Source organism: Aquarana catesbeiana, linkage group LG09 (genome assembly GCF_042186555.1).
Source record: "Aquarana catesbeiana isolate 2022-GZ linkage group LG09, ASM4218655v1, whole genome shotgun sequence".
NCBI lineage: Eukaryota > Metazoa > Chordata > Amphibia > Anura > Ranidae > Aquarana > Aquarana catesbeiana.
The window spans coordinates 288,647,505-288,667,483 of NC_133332.1; the positions used below are offsets into that span (position 1 = coordinate 288,647,505).

Genomic DNA, 19,979 nt, shown 5'->3' on the forward strand with positions numbered 1-19,979 from the left:
TATGTACTGTAGCTTGTGAAAAAAAAAAAATATTTAAATTGAAAATGCTGCCCTGGAAGATTTTGTTATTTTACTTTCATATGATTTTTTATAAGCATTTTTCTCTACTTGTAATATATTGTGGGCTTAGCATAAAAACAATCTTCAAGACCGATTGGGTAAACAGCTTTCCTGAAGCCCTTGTAAAGCATGTGAGAAAATGGTTGACGACCAGCGACCTATCGGTATGTCTTTGCACTTCAAGTGGTTATACTGGGATGATGCTGACAGTCGGCTTTCTTGTAAAAGCAATCCTAGCAGCTAATTAGCCACTGGATTATTTTTACAAACAGCGGGAGTAAACGTCCCCCCCCCCCTCGCCACTTTCTGCGGCTTCATCGAGCTGTCCTGTCCCACAGGGACACCCAATCAAACAGCCGGCGATTCCACTGGCTGATCTTTGTTCATCTTTATGATGTAGGGAACTAGATGCAATGACCTTATATCACTTCTGGTTTACCCAAATGTACACTGTGGCATTTTTTAAAAACAAAAAGAATTTGATCGCAACAATCTCGGTGTGATCAAATGCTTTTAAGGGCAGAGGAGGGATCTGGGACCTTATAGACCAATGTTTCCCAACTCTAGGCCTCAAGTACCACCAAACAGGTGATTTTTTTCGTTTATTTTTATTATTTTGCACAGGTGATTTGATCAGTTTCACTGCCTTAGAAATTACCAAAGCCATTTCATCTGAGGGAAATCCTAAAAACATGACCTGTTGGGTGTACTTGAGGACTGGAGTTGACAAATATTGTTATAAACCACAGATCTCTCAATAAAGGGTACCTGTCACATGCCTATTGCTGTCATAAGGGATGTTTACATTCCTTGTGACAGCAATAAAAGTGATCTAAAAAATGTAAAGCAACAGTGTAAAAATATAAATAAATAAATAAAAATGTAAAGTGCCCCCATGCTCGAGTGCAAAGGCAAATGCATGTGTCATTCCCACACGCATGCAAACACATGTAAGGTTTCACCGCAAATGTCAGATCATGGCCAGTAATTCTAGCACCAGACCTCCTCTGTAAATCTAAAGTGGTAACCTTTGAGGCTGGGTTCGCACTATTGCAAATTGGATACAGGTTTCCCCTGCATCCAATTCGCAAGTCAGGAACCTGTGACCTGCTCTCAATGGAGAAAGGGCATTTAAAAAGACTTGCAGACATTCACTAAAATTAGAGAAAAAGCAATTTTACCAGAAAAAGCATAGAGGGTTCTTTACAGTAAGAGCGGTAAGAATGTGTAATTCTTTTCCACAAGCAGTGGTTTCAGCAGGGAGCATAGATAATTTCAAAAAACTATTCAATATTTTTAACGACCACAACATACAGGGGGGATATACAATGTAATATTGACGTAAAAGCGCACACACACAGGTTGGACTTGATGGACTTGTGTCTTTTCAACCTCACCTACTATGTAACATCTCCAGGACGGCTGCGGAGCAAATTTCACAGGAGTCCTGTGCATCTTCTGGTCTGTTTCAGGGCCAAATTCAGCCAAACATTCGGACAAAAATGGTGAACAGGGTCGCACCGGACCTCTGCTGTGAGCCGGTCCACACGGAGGTGTGAACCCAGCCTAAAGGCTTTTAAAGCGTCGCCTATGGATAAAAAAAAATGTATGTAGTTTGTTGCCGTTGCAAGGGCGTGCCCAATTTTAAAGCATGACATGTTTAGTATCTTATTTATTTGGCATTAGATCATCATTTATATTTTACCAAAAATAGGTTTATGTATTGTATTTTTTGCATTGCAATTAAAAAAGGTGTAATTTTAAACAAAAAGTTGCGTTTGAAAAATCGCTGTGCAAATACTGTGTGACATAAAAAATTGCAACACCTGCCAATGTATTCTCTAGGGCCTCTGCTTTTAAGCATATATAATGTTGGGGGTTCTAAGTAAATTTCTAGCAAAAAATACTGATTGTTACATGTAAACAAAAAGGCCTGGGGGTCACATTCTAACAGATCTAGCCACATGCTGACAGTACAGAAGGAAGTCTTTAATGCAACAAGTTAAAAAATATGTGCCTGTGCTTTGAAAGACTAGCACTCACTTTGTAGAAGCAATGAAAACTTCCAACAGGATTGACATTGGGAAATAAACCAAGTTACAGTAAACCCCCAGAGAATGGTGCAAATGATATAGGATATTTTAAAATCAAAGCGGTTATAAACCGCTGATGTTAAAAAAGAAAAAGAAAGGCAGTGGCATAATGTGCTAGTATGCATCGCATACTAGCACATTAGGAAATACCTTGGAACGACGACCTTCAGCGCTGTAAAGTAACTGCTGAGAGGGCTGACATGTTTCCCCTGCCTTCTGGGTTTGCGAGCTCCGGCTATGTGATTGGCTGGAGCCACAATGATGTCACTCCCACGCATGCACACAGGAACCGCCGTTTCTGGTACGGGCTCTGAAGGTTTGGCGTTGCAAGCCGGACCTGCGGAGCGCACGCGACGATGATGTTATTTGCTGCATACATTCTGGATATCTCCTAAACTGTGCAAGAGATATTCACAATACCTACAGGTAAGCCTTATTATAGGCTTACCTGTAGGCACAAGTGGTAGTACAGAGTTTACTACCACTTTAACCGCTTGCCGCCCGACCAATGTCATATGACGTCGCTGAGTTTGAGCGGTAATATCGGAATGATGCCTGCAGCTACAGGCATCATTCAGATATCTCCTTTTAGAGCCGGAGATTCCCTGCACCAAAAGAAGGAGCATAGCGGCTGTTCAGCTGCTTGATCATTCTTACAGGCAGCAAGAGGGGATGTGCCCCCCTCCCGCCACCCTCCGGTGCTTCTACTAAGTCACTCGTGCAATCGGTGACCCGAAGGAGGGATCCGCTGGTGCAAGATCCTGACGATAGAGATTTCCGGTGGGCCAGAGGGTCACCAGAGTCCCTGTGGTCGTTCGGAGGCCAGGCGCAATGTTATGACGTCACGCCCAGCCTCTGCATTTGAAAAAATGCAGCTGCCTCGGCTGGGAACCTGAGATCTTTTTTTTTTTAATTTCAGGCTTCCCAGCCTAACAGTGAGATATGGGGACATATTGACCCCATATCTCACTGTAATGAGGACTTGTCAAGGGATGTTTACATTTAATAGGAATAAAAGTGATCCAAAAAAAACGTAAAATGAAAGTAAACTTAACAATAATAAAAAAAAAAAAAAAAAAAAGTAAAGTGCCCCTGTCCCTGTGTGCTTGCTGGCAGAAGCGAACGCATATCATATGTAAGTGGCGCCCACGTAGGAAAACAGTGTTCAAACCACACATGTGAGGTATTGCCGCGAACGTTAAGAGTGAGAGCAATAATTCTAGCACTAGACCTCCTCTGTAACTCAAAACATATAACCTGTAAAAAATTTTAAAGCATCGCCTATGGGGATTTTCAAGTACCAAAGTTTGGCGCCATTCCACAAGCGTGTGCAATTTTGAAGCGTGACATGTTAGGTATCAATTTACTCGGCATAACATCATCTTTCACATTATACAAAACAATTGGTCTAACTTTACTGTTTTGTTTTTTTTATGCATGAAACCAAAAATACCGTGTGAGATAAAAAGTTGCAACGACTGCCATTTTATTCTTTAGGGTCTTGTGCTAAAAAAAAAAAAAAAAAAAAACATATATAATGTTTGGGGGTTCTGTGTAATTTTTTCTAGCAAAAAAATTGTTTTTTACATGTAGGAGAGAAGTGTGAGAATTCGCCTGGGTAGCAAGTGGTTAAGCAAAGTTATATACAGAAACTTAGATGTGCCTGCTAGCTGGCACCTAACATACAATACCTAATATCAGTGTGCGAGGAAGATCCATAGTTGGCTATAAGATCTGTGATCACAGACAGAGAACTTTGCTGGCAAGCTGGAAGACTTTTTTTTAAAGTAGTTCCGATCACTCCTCTTTTTAATAATCTGCTATACAAATAAACATTACTAGCTAACATCTTTAAATGATTAAAAGTTTAGCTCCATTTATACACAGAATCTTTTTGTCAGTTTTGCAGAGATAAGAACATAATTTACAGTTACAGCTATAAGACGATAGCTGGGATTTAGTTAGATGGGATATCCCCTAATTAGCATGCCTGCACATTCCTGAGTGCTGCATTATGCACAATTGATTTTGCATATGTAACATGCTACATGCATCTGAAAAACTGTTAAGTGCAATTATAGATAACAGATGGCAATGTGACAGAAATTTTAGGCTATTTTTCTTTTTTATTTTACTTATTCTACATTTTGGTCATTTATAAAAATATTAGCAACATTTCTAAAAATATGTGTATAGATTTAGTAGTTTGCATTACAAAAAACACACACCCTTTTTATTTTTTTCCTCCTTCAGTTCCTTCTTTAAGTGTTCTTTCCACAAAGCAGTATACCTATAAGTAAAATATACACATGTATGTTATCTTAAGGCTTCATACACAAGGCCGTACGGGGCCCATACAGCATGCAGAGACTGTGTAATCACTCTCCCGAGACCCGCTGATGCCATGTACATCTGTCAATTGAGATGAATTAAAAGATGCGTCTGTGTGCGGTCATGTGCTTCAAGCTCTGAATGCAGATAGTGAGCATTTGTAGCATATATCTGTGTGGGTGCTTTACTCAACCTCTGGCGGATAACTATATACATCTGAATCTTACTCGTTACATAGTCTGGTTGAAAAAAGACACAAGTCCATCTAGTTTAACCAATAAAAGGGAAAAAGACTCTAAACAAAAAAAAAAATCCTACAAAAAAAATTCATACAATCCTATATACACAATAGTATACCCACAGTTTCTGATCCAGAGGAAGACTAAAAACCCCAGCAAAGCATGATCCAATTTGCTCCAGCAGGGGAAAAAAATTCCTTCCTGATCCCCCGAGAGGCAATCGGATTTTCCCTGGATCAACTTCACCAGTAAATGTTGGATGGAGTCTATTCCACATTTTCACAGCTCTTACTAAGAAGAAACCCTACCGTATTTGGAGATAAAATCTATTTTCCTCTAGGTGTAAAGAGTGATCCCTTGTCCTCTGTGATGCCCTTAAAGTGAATAGCTCAACACCAGGTTCACTATATGGACCACTTTTATATTTATACATGTTGATCATATCCCCCTTAATCTCCTCTTCTCAAGAGAGAATAAATTCAGTTCCTCTAATCTTTCCTCATAGCTGAGCTCCTCCATGCCTCTTATCAATTTGGTTGCCCTTCTCTGCACTTTCTCTAGTTCCCCGATATCCTTTGTGAGAACTGGTGCCCACAACTGAACTGCATATTCCAGATGAGGTCTTACTAATGATTTGTACAGGGGCAAAATGATCTCTCTCTCTGGAGTCCATACCTCCTAATACAAGAAAGGATTTTGCTCACTTTGGAAATCGTAGCTTGGCATTACATGCTATTATTAAGCTTATGATCTAGCAGAAAACACAGATCCTTTTCCACCATTGATCCCCCCAGTTGTACTCCCCCTAGTATGTATGATGCATGCATATTCTTAGCCCCCAAGTACATAACTTTACATTTATCAACATTAAACCTCATTTGCCACATAGTTGCTCAATTAAACAGTGCACTGAGGTTGGCTTGTAAGTTGGAGATATCATATACGGATGTTATTTCACAGCATAGCTTGGTGTCATCTGCAAAGACTGAAATGGTACTTTTAATCTCAGACCCTATATCATTTATAAATATTTTTTAAGTAAGGGTCCTAACACTGAACCTTGGGGTACATTCCTGATAACCTTAGACCAGGGGCCTCCAAACGTTTTAAACAAAGGGCCAGTTTATTGTCCTTCAAACTTTAGGGGGGCCGGTCTGTGGCCAGCTTGAGTGGCCATTTTCTTGGCATTAGTGGGAGTAAACATTGCCACATTTGGTATCAGGGGGAAGAATAGTGCCCCATTGTTACTATCATTGGGAGAAATGGTGCCCATTGTTGATGTTAGTTAGCAGAATAGTGTCTCATATCAGTGGGAGAAATAGTGTCTCAAGGGTCAGATAAAGGCAAGCAAAGGGCCGCAGTTTGGAGACCACTGCCTTAAACCATTCAGAGTAAGAATCATTAACCACTACTCTCTGAATTCGGTCTTTTAGCTAGTTTTCTATTTATTTACAAACCGATCCTTCCAAGCCTGTAGACTTTACCTTACACGTTATCTGTGAGTGGGGAACTGTCAAACGTTTTGCAAAATCCAAATATACCATGTCTACAGCCATCCGTCTGTCCAAGGTTTTACCTACCTTCTCATAAAAAGAAATCAGATTTGTTTGACAACTTCTGTCTTTCGTGAATCCATGCTGTCTGTTGCTTAAAATATTTATTTTTACAGCAAGAACTCATCTATGTGGTCTTTTATTAAACTCTCCTCATTATCTTTATGACTGTAGAAGTTAAACTAACAGGTCTATAGTTATTTGGAAAATACTTTGATCCCTTTTAACCACTTGCCGCCCGCGCTATAGTTGAATGACGGCAACAGCGCTGATGGCCAGTTCTGGGAGGGCGTCATATATGATGTTCTCCTGTGATCGCTGGATCACAGATCGGAATAAAATAAAAGGTCTGCAGTCACCAGTGATGCACCTCCATCCCTATATATATATATATATATATATATATATATATATATATATGTGCAAAAAAAAAGAGAGAGTCGCCCTGAGACTTTAAATGAGGTGGTCACAGTTAGCCACTGAGTAACAAGAGTAATAGCAGTATAAATGTTTATTAAAATGAATGTACATACATGGATAATATGGCATATTAGCTCAGCCAATGGATTTGCACATAATGAAGAGAATAATCAAAGCTGATACAAACGTAATACAATGCAGTATATACAAATGCACGCATCAGAAAACCCGACGCACGTTTTGCGAGATCATTGCTTGCTCATCGGGGGTGGATGCGGATGAGATGTATCTAAATAGACAAAAAGATGTGTCACAGTGGTAAATGTAAGAACAATGGCAGAATGGGATAGAGAAAAACGGCCCAATACTTACCAATGAACGAAACCAGAGTTTCCATCGCTGAACCCTCAAATGGACGGCAGCAGCCAGAGTATGGCATGGGAGCTGAGGGGGAGAAGACGGACATGAGTAGCCCCAGGGGGTACACCAGGCGGCAGACATGGCATAAGTGAAGGTGAATGATTCTATTGTCTCAGTATGTAGCTTGATAGATATCAGCTGTAAACATAGATGTATATGTCTCAATGATTTGCCAAATTTAGTAAGATGAACATCAAGTTATATAATGTAATATTATTTTTGTATGAGGGCATGTATGCTCTAGCATAAGTATATGTGTCAAACTTTACTATAAAAGCAAAGTAGACAAAAGTTGTACAGTTATTTGTATAGAAACATAAGTGGACTAACCTGATCCAATAATGGAGCAGACATAGAGACCATGGGTAAGAAAGTAAACCCTAAAAAACGCTGAGCTAATATGCCATATTATCCATGTATGTACATTAATTTTAATAAACATTTATACTGCTATTACTCTTGTTACTCAGTGGCTAACTGTGACCACCTCGTTTAAAGTCCCAGGGCGACAGATCGGAGTAAGGGGTCGATCCCAACCCCTTACCACATGATCAGCTATCAGCCAATGACAGCTGATCATGTGATGTCAACAGAGCCGGTAATCGGCTATTTTTTCTCCTCGCGCTGACAATGTGACGAAAAAAAAAAGCCGATCACTGGTGGCTGTGAGAGGGACATCAGTCCCAATTACGGCGAGCTGCCTGCCAGCTCCTCAGTGCCCACCTGTGCCCCCTGCCAGTGCCACCTAGCAATAGGCAACAGTGCCGCCTACCAGTGCCCACCAGCGCCACCCATCAGTGCCCACAGTGCCACTTATGAGTGCCCACAATCAGTGCCTCAACAATAGTGCTGCACATCAGTGCCACCTATCAGTGTCACCTACCAGTGGCCATCAGTGTCACCTATCAGTGGTACCTATCAGTGCCACCCATCCGGGCCCATCAGTGCCATCTTATCAGTGGCCATCAGTGCCACCTTATCTGTGCCTATCAGTGCCGCCTTAACTGTGCCTATCAGTGCCCACCAGTGCAGCCTATCAGTGCCCACCAGTGCCGCCTCATCAGCGCATATCAATGAAGGAGAAAAATTACCTGTTTGCAAAATTTTATAACAAACTATTAAACATGAATTTTCTTTCTTTTTTTGTTTGTTTAGCAAAAAATAAAAATCCCAGCTGTGATTAAATACCATCAAAAGAAAGCTCTATTTGTGGGAAAAAAATAATAAAAATGTAATTTAGGTACAGTATTGTATGACCGCACAATTGTCATTCAAAGTGCGTCAGCGCTGAAAGCTGAAAATTGGTCTGGGCAGGAGGGGGCTTTAAGTGCCCAGTAAGCAAGTGGTTAAATACTACCAAAATAAAGCTCTATTTGTGTAAAAAAAATTATAACTTCATATGGGTACAGTGTATGTGACATGGCCACACAATTGTCATTCAAAGTGTGACAGCGCTGAAAGCTTAAAATTGGCCAGGTCAAGAAGGGGGGTAAATGTACACAGTAGGCAAGTGGTTAAATATGGGCACCGCATTGGCCTTACGCCAATCCAGTGGTACTATTCCAGTCATTAATGAGTCCCTAAAAAATAGAAACAATGGCTTTGAAATTAGAGAGCTCAATTCTTTTAGGGGGTGGATGCCATCAGGTCCAGGTGCTTTATTCACCTTTATTCTGTCTAAATATTTCTGGACCATATCACTTTTGAGCCATTGTGGATCATTTGTGGCTGTGTCACTACCACCCCCATTATGGACACGAGCTCCCCCATGCTCCTTTGTATACACAGAGCTGAAGAAGGAATTTATAAAAATGTTGCTTTCTCCTTATCCCCACTCAACCACTCTAGATTATTTTGTAAAGTGCCTACATGCTCAGACCTGACCTTTTTACTATTAATATATTTGAAGAATTTTGCAATCTACCATTCGTTTTACATTTTTGCAGAATTTTTATGTTCATGAAGCCTAAGGCTTCACTCACATAGGTGTATCAGTCAGTATGCCCCTGCAAAGGGCCATCTTCAGCTGCCTGGGATGCACAGAAGTTCCACACAGGGGCATGCAGACAGCCTGTTGAAATCAGTGACAGACAGACCTCCATGCACATTCCTGAATGTACATCTGTGTGGGTCCAGTGCACAGATCAGAACATGTCCTTTCTGTGTCCTGATCCATGCATTGGATCAACAGGGATGTGTCCATAAAGTCTGTGTGAATGAGGCCTAATGTTTCTTGAAACCCAGTCCTTATATGTGGTGAATGCATTCATATTCTTTTTTGTGTCCTTTATTTTCACCTGGTAATCCTGTCAATAACATGCTTTCTGTCCCCGGGTGACTGCACTCTCTACTTTTATACAGTTTATTCAAACAAGATGACATTCTTTAATACTTCCAGGTCAGTTCACAGGAGTACACTGCATTTTGGGCAAGATTAACAGGTATTTTCTGCACTTGCTGAAAATGTTCCTAGCCTGGAAAATAAAACCAATGCAGCCAGCACATCTAAGGACTGGTAAGCTGCAATATATTACATGTTTAATCTTGGGTTTGGTTATACTTTATTATCTGCTTTCTCTCTAGTCAGTATGCCACATTTGTCAGGAGTTTTCCTATAACAATGTGTGACAGGTAATATACAGGTTGGCAGTAAAATTATTTTTTTTTAGGATATAGGCAACTAAATCTACTAAACAGGGTTTGGCAGTAAATAATGGTCTTTATTATATATCTGATGGCACTAAACAGCTGCAAGAAAAAATTGAGTCACCGTAATTTAAATACCGGCATATACTGAAATATTTATGTAAAAAAAACATAGTTGCCTCCTGACCCTCTTTTGGACCTACATTTTTCTTCCATCTTCCCACTATATTTGTCTCACTATTTTGTCTTATACTTTCATTTTCTAACGCCTGAAAGATCATGCAAATCGGTTGTTAGAAGTGGCCCAATGATTGTTTGATAGATATCATCTCTTCAGTCTCTGCCAGGCAGTTGACAGATTTGCATCACTTCAACAAATGTTGTGCATGGGGGGAGATTTTGTGACATTTTTCTCACCACATTCAATCCAGTACGTTTTTTTTTTTCTGCATCAATAACACATAGAAAGTAGGTTATGCAGTTTTCAATAGCATAGTTCACACCAGTGTGGTCAGTTCTAGTTCCAGAAATAAAGTAGAACACGCAGCATTTTTCCTGCACTGGACTGTACTGGAACGTGGTAAAACACATCAAAAAAGCAATAGAACACACCTAAATGCATCAAAAATGCACTGAAACACACATGTCCATTTTTAAAATGAAGAAATAAGGGGAAAAAATGCATAGGAACGTATAAAAAAATGCATGAAAACTCACTGGAACGTATAAAAAATGCATCAAAAACTCACTGGAACGCATTAAAAACGCATCAAAAATGAGAATGCTGGAAAGCATCTGGACTGCGTTTCTGTAGTGTGAACTGGCCCTAAATGTAACAGAGCAATGTTTCTAACATGGCATGGTCATTAGTAGGTCAATCTCGCCAACCATAATAAATCATCAAGGGCATTCCTAGGACCTAAAAGACAAGAGTCAACCCTGGTCTTCTAGATGGAAATGTTATGGGGCTTGCATCATAACATAATAAAATTGGAATGAGACTGTTTTGCAGTTTGTCTCCTCCCACTTTTCTGTGACATTCCATAAGAACTGTGAAATTGAGCTTTGGATTTTCACTGATGGCAGCCTAGGGCTAGAGAAGCAGGGCACACAGAGGGGCACTCTTAAAAAAAGAAAGGAAGAAAAAAGAGGAACATCACCCCACCTTTCCTTTCCTCCAAGATCAAGGCTCAATGTACAAAACTTAGGGCCTACTTTTATGAATAGGGAAACAAACCAGGGAAAATGCTTGTTAGAGCTCTTAGGAAGTCTTGGCTCTTATCCCATATGACTCTGGAGGTGGGAAAATTTTCTATTCTTCTCAAGCCATTGCAAATAGCTTAATGGAATTTTATAGAGCACTGTATCGCTATCCATTTTTTCTTGGTCAGGAGACAACGGGCTGCCTGAAATTTACCAATGTTTGGCAGACTCTGGACTACCTCAACTATCTCCATCAGAGGGTCAGGCCTTAGATTCTCCTCTGACTGTGGAGGAGTTCACCGAGGTGCTGAAAGAATCAAAACCCCATAAAGCCCCCAGCCCAGATGGCTTTTCTATGCTTTGTTATAAAACATTTGCTCATCTTTTTTTAACCCATGCAGTTATCCAAGCTTTTAATGGTATACTAGAGGGCCATCGCCTTCCCTGGGACACATTGCAGGTGACCACAACAGATATTCTCAAGGAGGAGAAAGAATTCAATGTGTGAACTTCTATCCAATTTCGCTACTCAGTGTGGACCTGAAACTTTTACTAAGATCTTGACAAACAGGCTGTGCCCATTAATACAGCGAATAATCCCCCATGACCAAATGGGTTTTGGAGTGAACAATCTGCTATTATTTGTGACTCAGCCACTTACTTTGCTTCCAAGCCTGATGGAGTAGTTACAGAAGTATCTTCCTCCATATTACAGTAAATGCACTGACAAGTTATTTTACATGTAAATGGGCTCCCCACTCAGTACCTAAGGATCCATCCAAGACCCTCTCATACAGGGATTTTCACAACTAACTTCCCTCCACTCTTAACCAGGATTCATCAGGTTCTTAGTAAGTGGTCTTCTAAAAGTATTGGGACACCTGCCTTTAATGGCATCTCAGTCTTAGTCCGAGAAGGTCTGGCTCGCAGTCTCTGCTCTAATTGATCCCAAAGATATTTTATTGGGTTGAGGCCAGCACTCTGTGCAGGCCAGTCAATTTCCTCCACCCCAATCATGCTCATCCATGTCTTTATGGCCCTTGCATTGTTCACTGGTTCAAATCATTTGGTGGAGGGGGGATTATGGTGTGGGGTTGTTTTTCAGGGGTTGGGCTTGGCCCCTTAGTTCCAGTATAGGGAACTTTTAAGGCGTCAGCATGCCAAGGCATTTTGGACACTTTCATGCTCCTAACTTTGTGAGAACAGTTTGGGGATGGCCCCTTCCTGTTCCAACATTACTGCGCACCAGTGCACAATCAAGGTCAATAAAAACATGGATGAGCGAGTTTGGGGTGGAAGAACTTGACTGGCCTGCACAGAGTCCTGACCTCAACCTGATAGAACACCTTTGGGATGAATTAGAGTGGAGAATGCAAACCGTACCTTCTCGTCCACATCAGTGCCTGACCTCTGGAAGAATGGTCAAACATTCCCATAGACACACTCTTACACCTTGCGGACAGTCTTCCCAGAAGAGTTGAAGCTGTTATAGCTGCAAAGGGTGGGCCAGCTCAATATTGAACCCTACTGACTAAGACTGGGATGCCATTAAAGTTCATGTGCATGTAAAGGCAGGTGTCCCAATACTTTTGGTAATATAGGGTATCTCCTGGTTTGGAAGTTATAGCATCCTCTACTTGTTACAAACCCTTCAAATTTGAATTCCGAAAGAGTTGTTCAAACACATTTGCTGTGAGTTCAGCTCATTTTTATTGGCCCAGAAGTCCCACAGATTAAATTGTACATTATTGTTGTGCCCCAAACAAAGCAGAGGCCTAGGTTTTCTGGACACAATGTCATAGAGAGGTCCATATTGCAAGAATTTTAGACCAGTGTACTCATTGTGGTAATAAACGATGGATTCAATTGGAGCAGGCTTCCTTAGACGTTCTGCTGCGTGGGATTCCAAGGCTGTTCTGCCTGCCTCCCTTAAGTCACATCCCTTGTTTGGCTATATGACCCAACTCCTCAGTAAATGAGATATACTTTCGGAACCGTCTCCCTTGTGTATGACCCCCCCCATGATAGGCCACCCCAACTTTATGCAAGGGCACCATAGACCAAACCTTCCAATCTTTTCTTCATGAGGACCAATTTCTTCAAGATGCCTTTCTCTCACCCTCTGGGTACAAATCCTTGGCTCACATTCAATGTATGACTGACCCTCCGTTATTGTTCTGAAGGGTGTTGCAACTATGGCACTTTTTAACAAGTTTAGCGAACCTAACTTCTCCACTCTCTCCTTTAACATGCTTTAAGCGGCTGGAGTATGTACATCTGTTTCTTCAGACATGGCTTGTTGCTTTTGTACAAAACTGCTCACCTGTCACCCAGATCAAGAGGATCTGTCCTACATTACTAAATGGGAAATCGACGTAAGCGTCAGCTTCTCAGAACAACAGCAGGAAAGCATCATCTGATTCACTCATACTGCATCTCATTCCAGTTCTTTACAAGATTCAGAATTCTCAGTTCTGGTATATGGTCCCTGTACAACATTTTTCCACTGTCCTTACTCATGTGTTAGAGATGTTACACACAGGAAGGTTTGATGCTATATAAGTCCTGGAGCTGTCTGGTCCTGAAACTTTTTTGGATGCAGGTACGTGACCTGGTGTTCAAACTTACTGATGTCAGAATTGAGGACAACCCGGTGGCCTACCTGCTACACTTAGCTCCTCTTTCAATATTATAAAAAATAAAATAAATACCTGCCTCAATATGGGCACACCCCAATTTTAACTTCCTAGTACTTATTTTGTTACCTGTTTTTCCTTTTTTTATAATATTATGTAGTATTTGTATGATTTTATAGTTATATGACTATATGTCTGTATTCTTTTACATAAATAAACCATACATTTCTTGATGTAAGCGTCTGATCACGCGCCTTCCATCCACTTCCTACTAAACAGTCCTTTCCAGACAACCCCTGGTCAGCTAAGGCAGCGGGACACGCTCCATCATCTCCCCAGTCCTACCTCTGACTACAATACTACCTTTGTTTTACAGCAAACGATCTCACAAGCGCAGGAGTATTTTTCACCATATCTTGTTCATACAACTTCACCCCCTCCCTTGTGTGTTTGGTTAGGTAAAATCAATTCAATTTATACAATGGAAGACATAATTGCTTTTACAAACCATAAGGAAGAACTGTTCCGCAAACCTGGTATAATTGGATCGACTATACCTTCTCTTCAAATTACCCTGCGGATTTAACCACCTCACAGATGTTTGCATGTCTTCGGGCTGACCTGAATATAGATCTCTTGCAGTTGGGCTGACTCGATAATTTTGGCAGAAACGAGGCACTGACAATAATGGGCTTGTGCACTCATTGGCTGACCAGCTAGTTTTTTGGAAGGAAAAAAAAAAGTATCTTGGTGTGTTTGCTGTTGCCTGTGTTCTGTATTCTTACTTCTATTTCCCTCCTATCCACTCCCTTCCCCCTCCCATTTTTTTCGGGAGGGGAGAGGCCTCCATCATAAGCCATTTAAGTTTCAATGGGACCAGTCCTGATACGCCCATCTTATAATCTGTATATATGCTTTTGTAATTTTGCTCAATCACCTTCACTTTATGTATCTTGATAAAACTCTTTATGTAATGCTGTAATATAGGTTTAAGCTTTTTAGTATTGTATGAAATGAGGAATAGATTCAGACACAAAGCAATGGGGTATTACATTCATCAAATGAGTTACATATGAAAACAAAGGAGTTATATTTGAATTGAAAAGCACCACCACCTCCTGCACTTGGTATTCAAGACCTTAAGGTATATACTAAATGGAGCTAAAAATGATTTGGTTATACCTTGCTGGCAATGTGTTCCATCCATTCTAAACCAATCATAGCTGTTGGAAACAAGGTTCTTAACCAATCACAACTGATAAAGGATCATGATTCTTTGACTATACTTCATGACAAGGTGTCCTCTATAAGCGTGCTTGTAGCTATACGTGTCAGGACTGCACTCGATTGAGCCTCTGACGCAGCCGCCAGTGACCGGCAAAACCACTCAGGCCTTGCCACAGTCTCATCCTCCTGGACCCTATTTACCTTGTGTTGGCACCCACTTGTCTGTGCTTTGAATGCACCATGCACCCTGCAGTGGAATACTGATCGCTGCACCATCAAGGAGTTGACCACATTTCTGGTCCTGATAAGTATACCTTACACCCCAAGAACTTGGGAGCTATGCAGTACTTTATATACAACCTTTGGATTACAAATGGTCCCTAGGGGATTGGGACTACCAGTTTGCTTTCTGCAGACATATGCCACAATGCAAGGGAGGCCATACAGGAGTGGATATGCCGCTGAGTGTTTTTAGTGGCTCTACATTGTGTGTACACAACCATCCTGTTTGACATACCTCCTCTAGACCATTGGAAACGTTTTCCCTATCTTGGGTCATCCAAACACCATCAGGTCATTGTCAGCACAATTTGTGTATATGTGACCAGTAATCCTCATTACTACTGGATCCAACTATAAAGCAGACTGACATTGGGGATATACACATTTTACCCCATGATCATTGACAATTTACATATCTTGGTCTCCATAGGTGCACAAGTTATTAATTCTTAGGCGGTTTTGTGGACTGGAGGGTATAACCCTCAATACTAGATTTATTTTTGTACAATTGCCATATGCTGCTGTTATCCTGGTCTTATTCATGGGTCTGTAAGAGGTGGACTTGGCTTGGATCCACCAGGTGCCTGGACTGATGCCAGTCTCAGCCTCTCAGCCAGCCACTGAGAGCCTGAGATGGCCGCTCCTTGCCCCTCCACAGCTCAGCACTCCAGTGAGCACAGGGGGAGGGGGCAGAGCGGAAAGCCACTGACTGACAAGTCAGCAGCTCTCTGCTTGGGGAGCTGAGAGAACTGAGCCATCGGCAGTGTTTGATCGCTCAGTTCTCATTGTAGAGGCGCCAGGGGACAGATGCAGCATCAGACTGCATGCACCTAGGTAAGTATGAATATGCAAGAAAAAAAAAAAAAACCTTTACTTCTCTTTTAATTGGTGAGCAATTATGAACTTTTAAACAATCTTCCTCTTAGTACAGTAACTAGCTAAATATTAAAACAAAAACAAGAAGCATTTACTTTACATTGATAACAAATAGAGTTGGTGTAAAGAATGAAGGGATAAAGAGAATAGTGATAGTGATGGAATATTAGGTAGATTGTGGGTTCAATTTTTTTTAATCATTTTGGTGAATTTAGAGAATAATAATATGATACATTGCCTGGCTATATATATTTGAGTTATGTGGAAGTGGAGATTTGAAGATTGCCCGAAGACATAGAGAGGAATTTCAAAGAAAAGCTACAACACAAAAGAGATTTACAGTCCATTTTAAAAATAATACAATAATCTGTGCCTTTGCTTTTTTGTGTACTTAATTGAACACAGATTTTGTTTACTTTGCTGTGATCTGTGTGTGTTGATGCAGTTTGATGTTGATGACCTTGGATGACTATATTTTAATTTTCAGTTCACATTCAAACAAGATGAATCCCTGTTAAAAATGACGGTATGCTGTCCGGCTGATGTGTGTTACTTGTTACTGATATGTCAGTTTCCATTTTGATGCAGCGGGAAAAGAACCCCCCACCACGCCCTCCTCCTCCAAGGATACAGCGCTGCAGCGTGCCTGTGAGTAGAGTCTGCGAGTCTTTACCTCTCACTTAACACTGCCTGACTCGCTCTCTGTAGTTCTAATAAGCCTCCCTAGTTGGGTCTGTCCTATTCTAAAAGAGCAAAAATGACACCCCTTTCTTTATACAGCACGACTTTAAAACTTGCATTTCTCTAGGCTTGGTAGATCTGTGTCCTGCCTATTCTATTCTGTTTGGTTTGGTGTCCTCAGTCCTACTGCCTAAAACCCTGTAAAAATACATACTGTTTTGTCTTACTGTTTTGGTGAAGTTAAAGTGGACCTACCATCGGATATATCTTTTCATGTTAACTACATGCATGCTAAGTATTTTGTAGGTGTAACACATGCAAATATTTAATCCTCACAGAGATCACAGTAATCCCCCTTATAATGTCTTTATTGGCTTTTCCCTTAAAAGGCATCGTCCAGGGACACCATAATTTTTTTGGATAATTTTGCTGGCTTAGAGATAAGACACAATGGGATGAAAAAGAGAAATAAATAGATTTCCTTAGACACTCTAAAGTGCCAAGGTAAGCAAAAAGCATCCAGTGCCCAAAGCAACTTTACAGGCTGCCACCAGTCGGTTGGTCATCAGCCCCGCATTTACCCCAGCTAGGTCACAGGCAGCGCTTCCTCCGGGTGTCAGGCGGCGTCTCCTCCTCCTGGTGCTTCATGGCGGCTTCCCCTGCGTCTCCTCCATCCTCCTCCTCGGTGGCCAATAGGATCGCTTCTCCTCTCGGCCAATCGGGTGACGGGTCTCAGGACGGGAGGAGAATCAGGAAGAGGATAGTGAATATTATTTCGCTATTGTCACACAACTGGGTCACGTGCTTCTAAAAAAAAAAAAAAAAAACCCATTGAAGTCCATGTGTCCGGTGCCCCACGTATAGATTAGGGGGGCAGCTACTGGTGAGGAGTTAATCTGAAGACTTCATTAAAGAACCCAAAGTAAAATAATAAACTAGGGAAGCAAATGATTTTGCCTTAGGGGAAAAAGGGGTCCATCACCTAAGGACACTAGCAAAAAAACTGAGCTCTCACAGAGTAAGGTAGGATTATAGAAGTACGCTCAGTGGGGTATGCCCATGCCAGTGTCCAGTCAACTGAAGATACCAGCCTAAAACCCATGGTCTATAAATATACAGCCTGTGTTCTGTACTGTATTCCAAGATATGGAATTTATAGGTAAGTTAAACTTCCTCTTTTCTTGTTCTGCCCAACAGGCTGAATAAGTGCAATCCAGAGGTTCCCTCATTCACTCTAAACAGTGTGGATGGTTAAATCTCCGGCTGCTACCTATTGTATTCTAACTGCTGGCAACCATGGCTGTCAGACTAACAGTGACTGCATCATGTCTTAATCAAAGTTTACTAAGCTGGATAGTGTCACATTAGGGGTGCTGAAATTATTACTGCAACGATGCATCGCAATTCGGGTGTCCCCAATGCAGCATCGATGCATACAACCGGAAAAATCGATTGCCGGGTGACGTCATCCCGACTTGCCCCGCCCCTCCCAGGAGAGTGTTCCAAGCGTATAGTTGGTAAAATTACTGTGTTTTAATAAATCCCATGTTACAATCAATTAAGTGCCCCGCTGTATGTGCTTTTTCCCTCCTCTCTCTTCTCACGTCTAACATCTCTCCTGACGTCAGCAGGGATTTCTCAGCCACGCCCGCCTCTGATCTGATAGCTACAGTCAGCAAGCAGGGCTGGGAATTCTCCGCTGAAGTCAGGAGAGACGTGAGAGGAGAGAGGCAGGCCGGGCAGTCACATGAGTGGCATGTATTGTAAACACACTGAGAAATAAGGTATGAAGGTGCATATTTTTTAAAACGCACATACAGCGGGGTACATAATTGATTGTAACACGGGATTTATTAAAACACACTAATTTTAACAACAGTAAGTAGAGTACAAATGTGTTTGTATTCTACTTACACCTCATAATGCTCCGTGCTGACAGTTTCCTGGTTTCCCCATTGCACATTCCACTATGTTAACTCCCAGTGTGCTGTAAGGTGCAAACAGGGAAAAGCCCAGGGGAACTGTCAGCACAGAGACAGTACAGGGAACTTCACAGGGCTGTTTGTCAGCTGTGGATTCTAATCCCTCCTGACCTCCCAGCAGCAGTGTGTGTGAATGTCTGTACCCTGTAGTGCACCGGATTAGTGCACTTTTTAAGGGAGTGAGGTTATTTTTAATTCAAAGCGGAGTTCCAGTCAATTTTTTGTTTATTAAAAGTCATCAGCTACAAAAATAGTGTATCCTCTGACTTTTAATATAAAGACACTCGCCTGTTCCACAATCTAGCGACGTGGCCACCTAAACCCTCCCTTCTCTCCCCTGCCCATCCATGGCACTGGCAATACTACTGTGGGCATCCGGCTGTGACAGCTTGCAGCTTCACAGCCGGGTGCGCATGTCTCACTGCGCTGTTATGCATAGCCGGGCAATCTTCTGGGACCCGTGATGTGTTCTAGAAGATTGCAGAGAGGAAGGGCCGCCTAGGCAACCCAAGCGGAAGTAGAAGCTTGTCGGTAATCGTGATGCATCGTGGAATCGAATAGAATTGCTGACCAGATAATCGTAATCAAATCGAATCGCGAGACCAGTGAAGATGTGCACCTCTAGTCAGCATCTGCCACCCACAGATTGATGTTCGTCTGGTTCACAGTAATGGGCTAAAAATGTGAGCCGTTTATGACCAGCTTAAGGAAAGGCTTCCTCCTGCCTGATTTAGACATCATCTCATCTTAGATGAAGTCACCTAACTTCATCTAAAGATATTAGGGGGCGCTAGTGTTCTAATTATAATGAATGTACCCTAAACACCAATATCAAATGTTAGAATGTAATTAAACATTAGAAGTGACCTGCCTGGAGCTCAATGAGGGCTTTGTAATAATAAACGTTGAATCTTTTCTGTAAAGTGAAATAGTTAATGTATATTGTGGCATGTTACAAATGTATTCATGCAAACTTGTAAAGTTACTGAAAGGTCCACTTTTACAATAAAGCATGAGTCCACAACGGTGTTCTTATGTTAAATGTTAAAGCTTGTAATCTGCTTAAAGTGACACTCTACCCAAAACTCTTTTATTCAAGTCTAAGATAGAGTGGGAAGGCTAGGACATCTTTATGCCCTCAGAGAAGAGGTTTTCCTTCAGGACTACTGTCTTTTGCAGGAAGTAGGGAAAATCTCTCCTTTAACTAATAAAAACCCGAAGGCAGATTTAACTCTTCTTAACTCTTTTCAGATGTTACTGCTGCATCCCCAGTGTTTTGTAACTGTCAATCCCCGCCAATGGGGAAAAGATCTGCAATCAAAACCTAAAA

General features: G+C 41.4%; 1 protein-coding gene across 6 annotated transcripts in view; it reads left to right on the forward strand.

The window, feature by feature from the left end:
* DENND1A (DENN domain containing 1A) overlaps positions 1-19,979 on the forward strand; it is a 1,561,519-nt gene that overhangs the window by 1,446,683 nt on the left and 94,857 nt on the right. For 4 of the 6 annotated variants that reach the window (XM_073600371.1, XM_073600372.1, XM_073600374.1 and 1 more), the window contains one exon: positions 16,575-16,634. The exons of the other annotated variants lie outside the window; for them this stretch is intronic. In XM_073600371.1, coding sequence (XP_073456472.1) covers positions 16,575-16,634 — 60 coding nt within the window. The remainder of the gene's footprint in view (positions 1-16,574; positions 16,635-19,979) is intronic. 6 annotated transcript variants of the gene reach the window in all.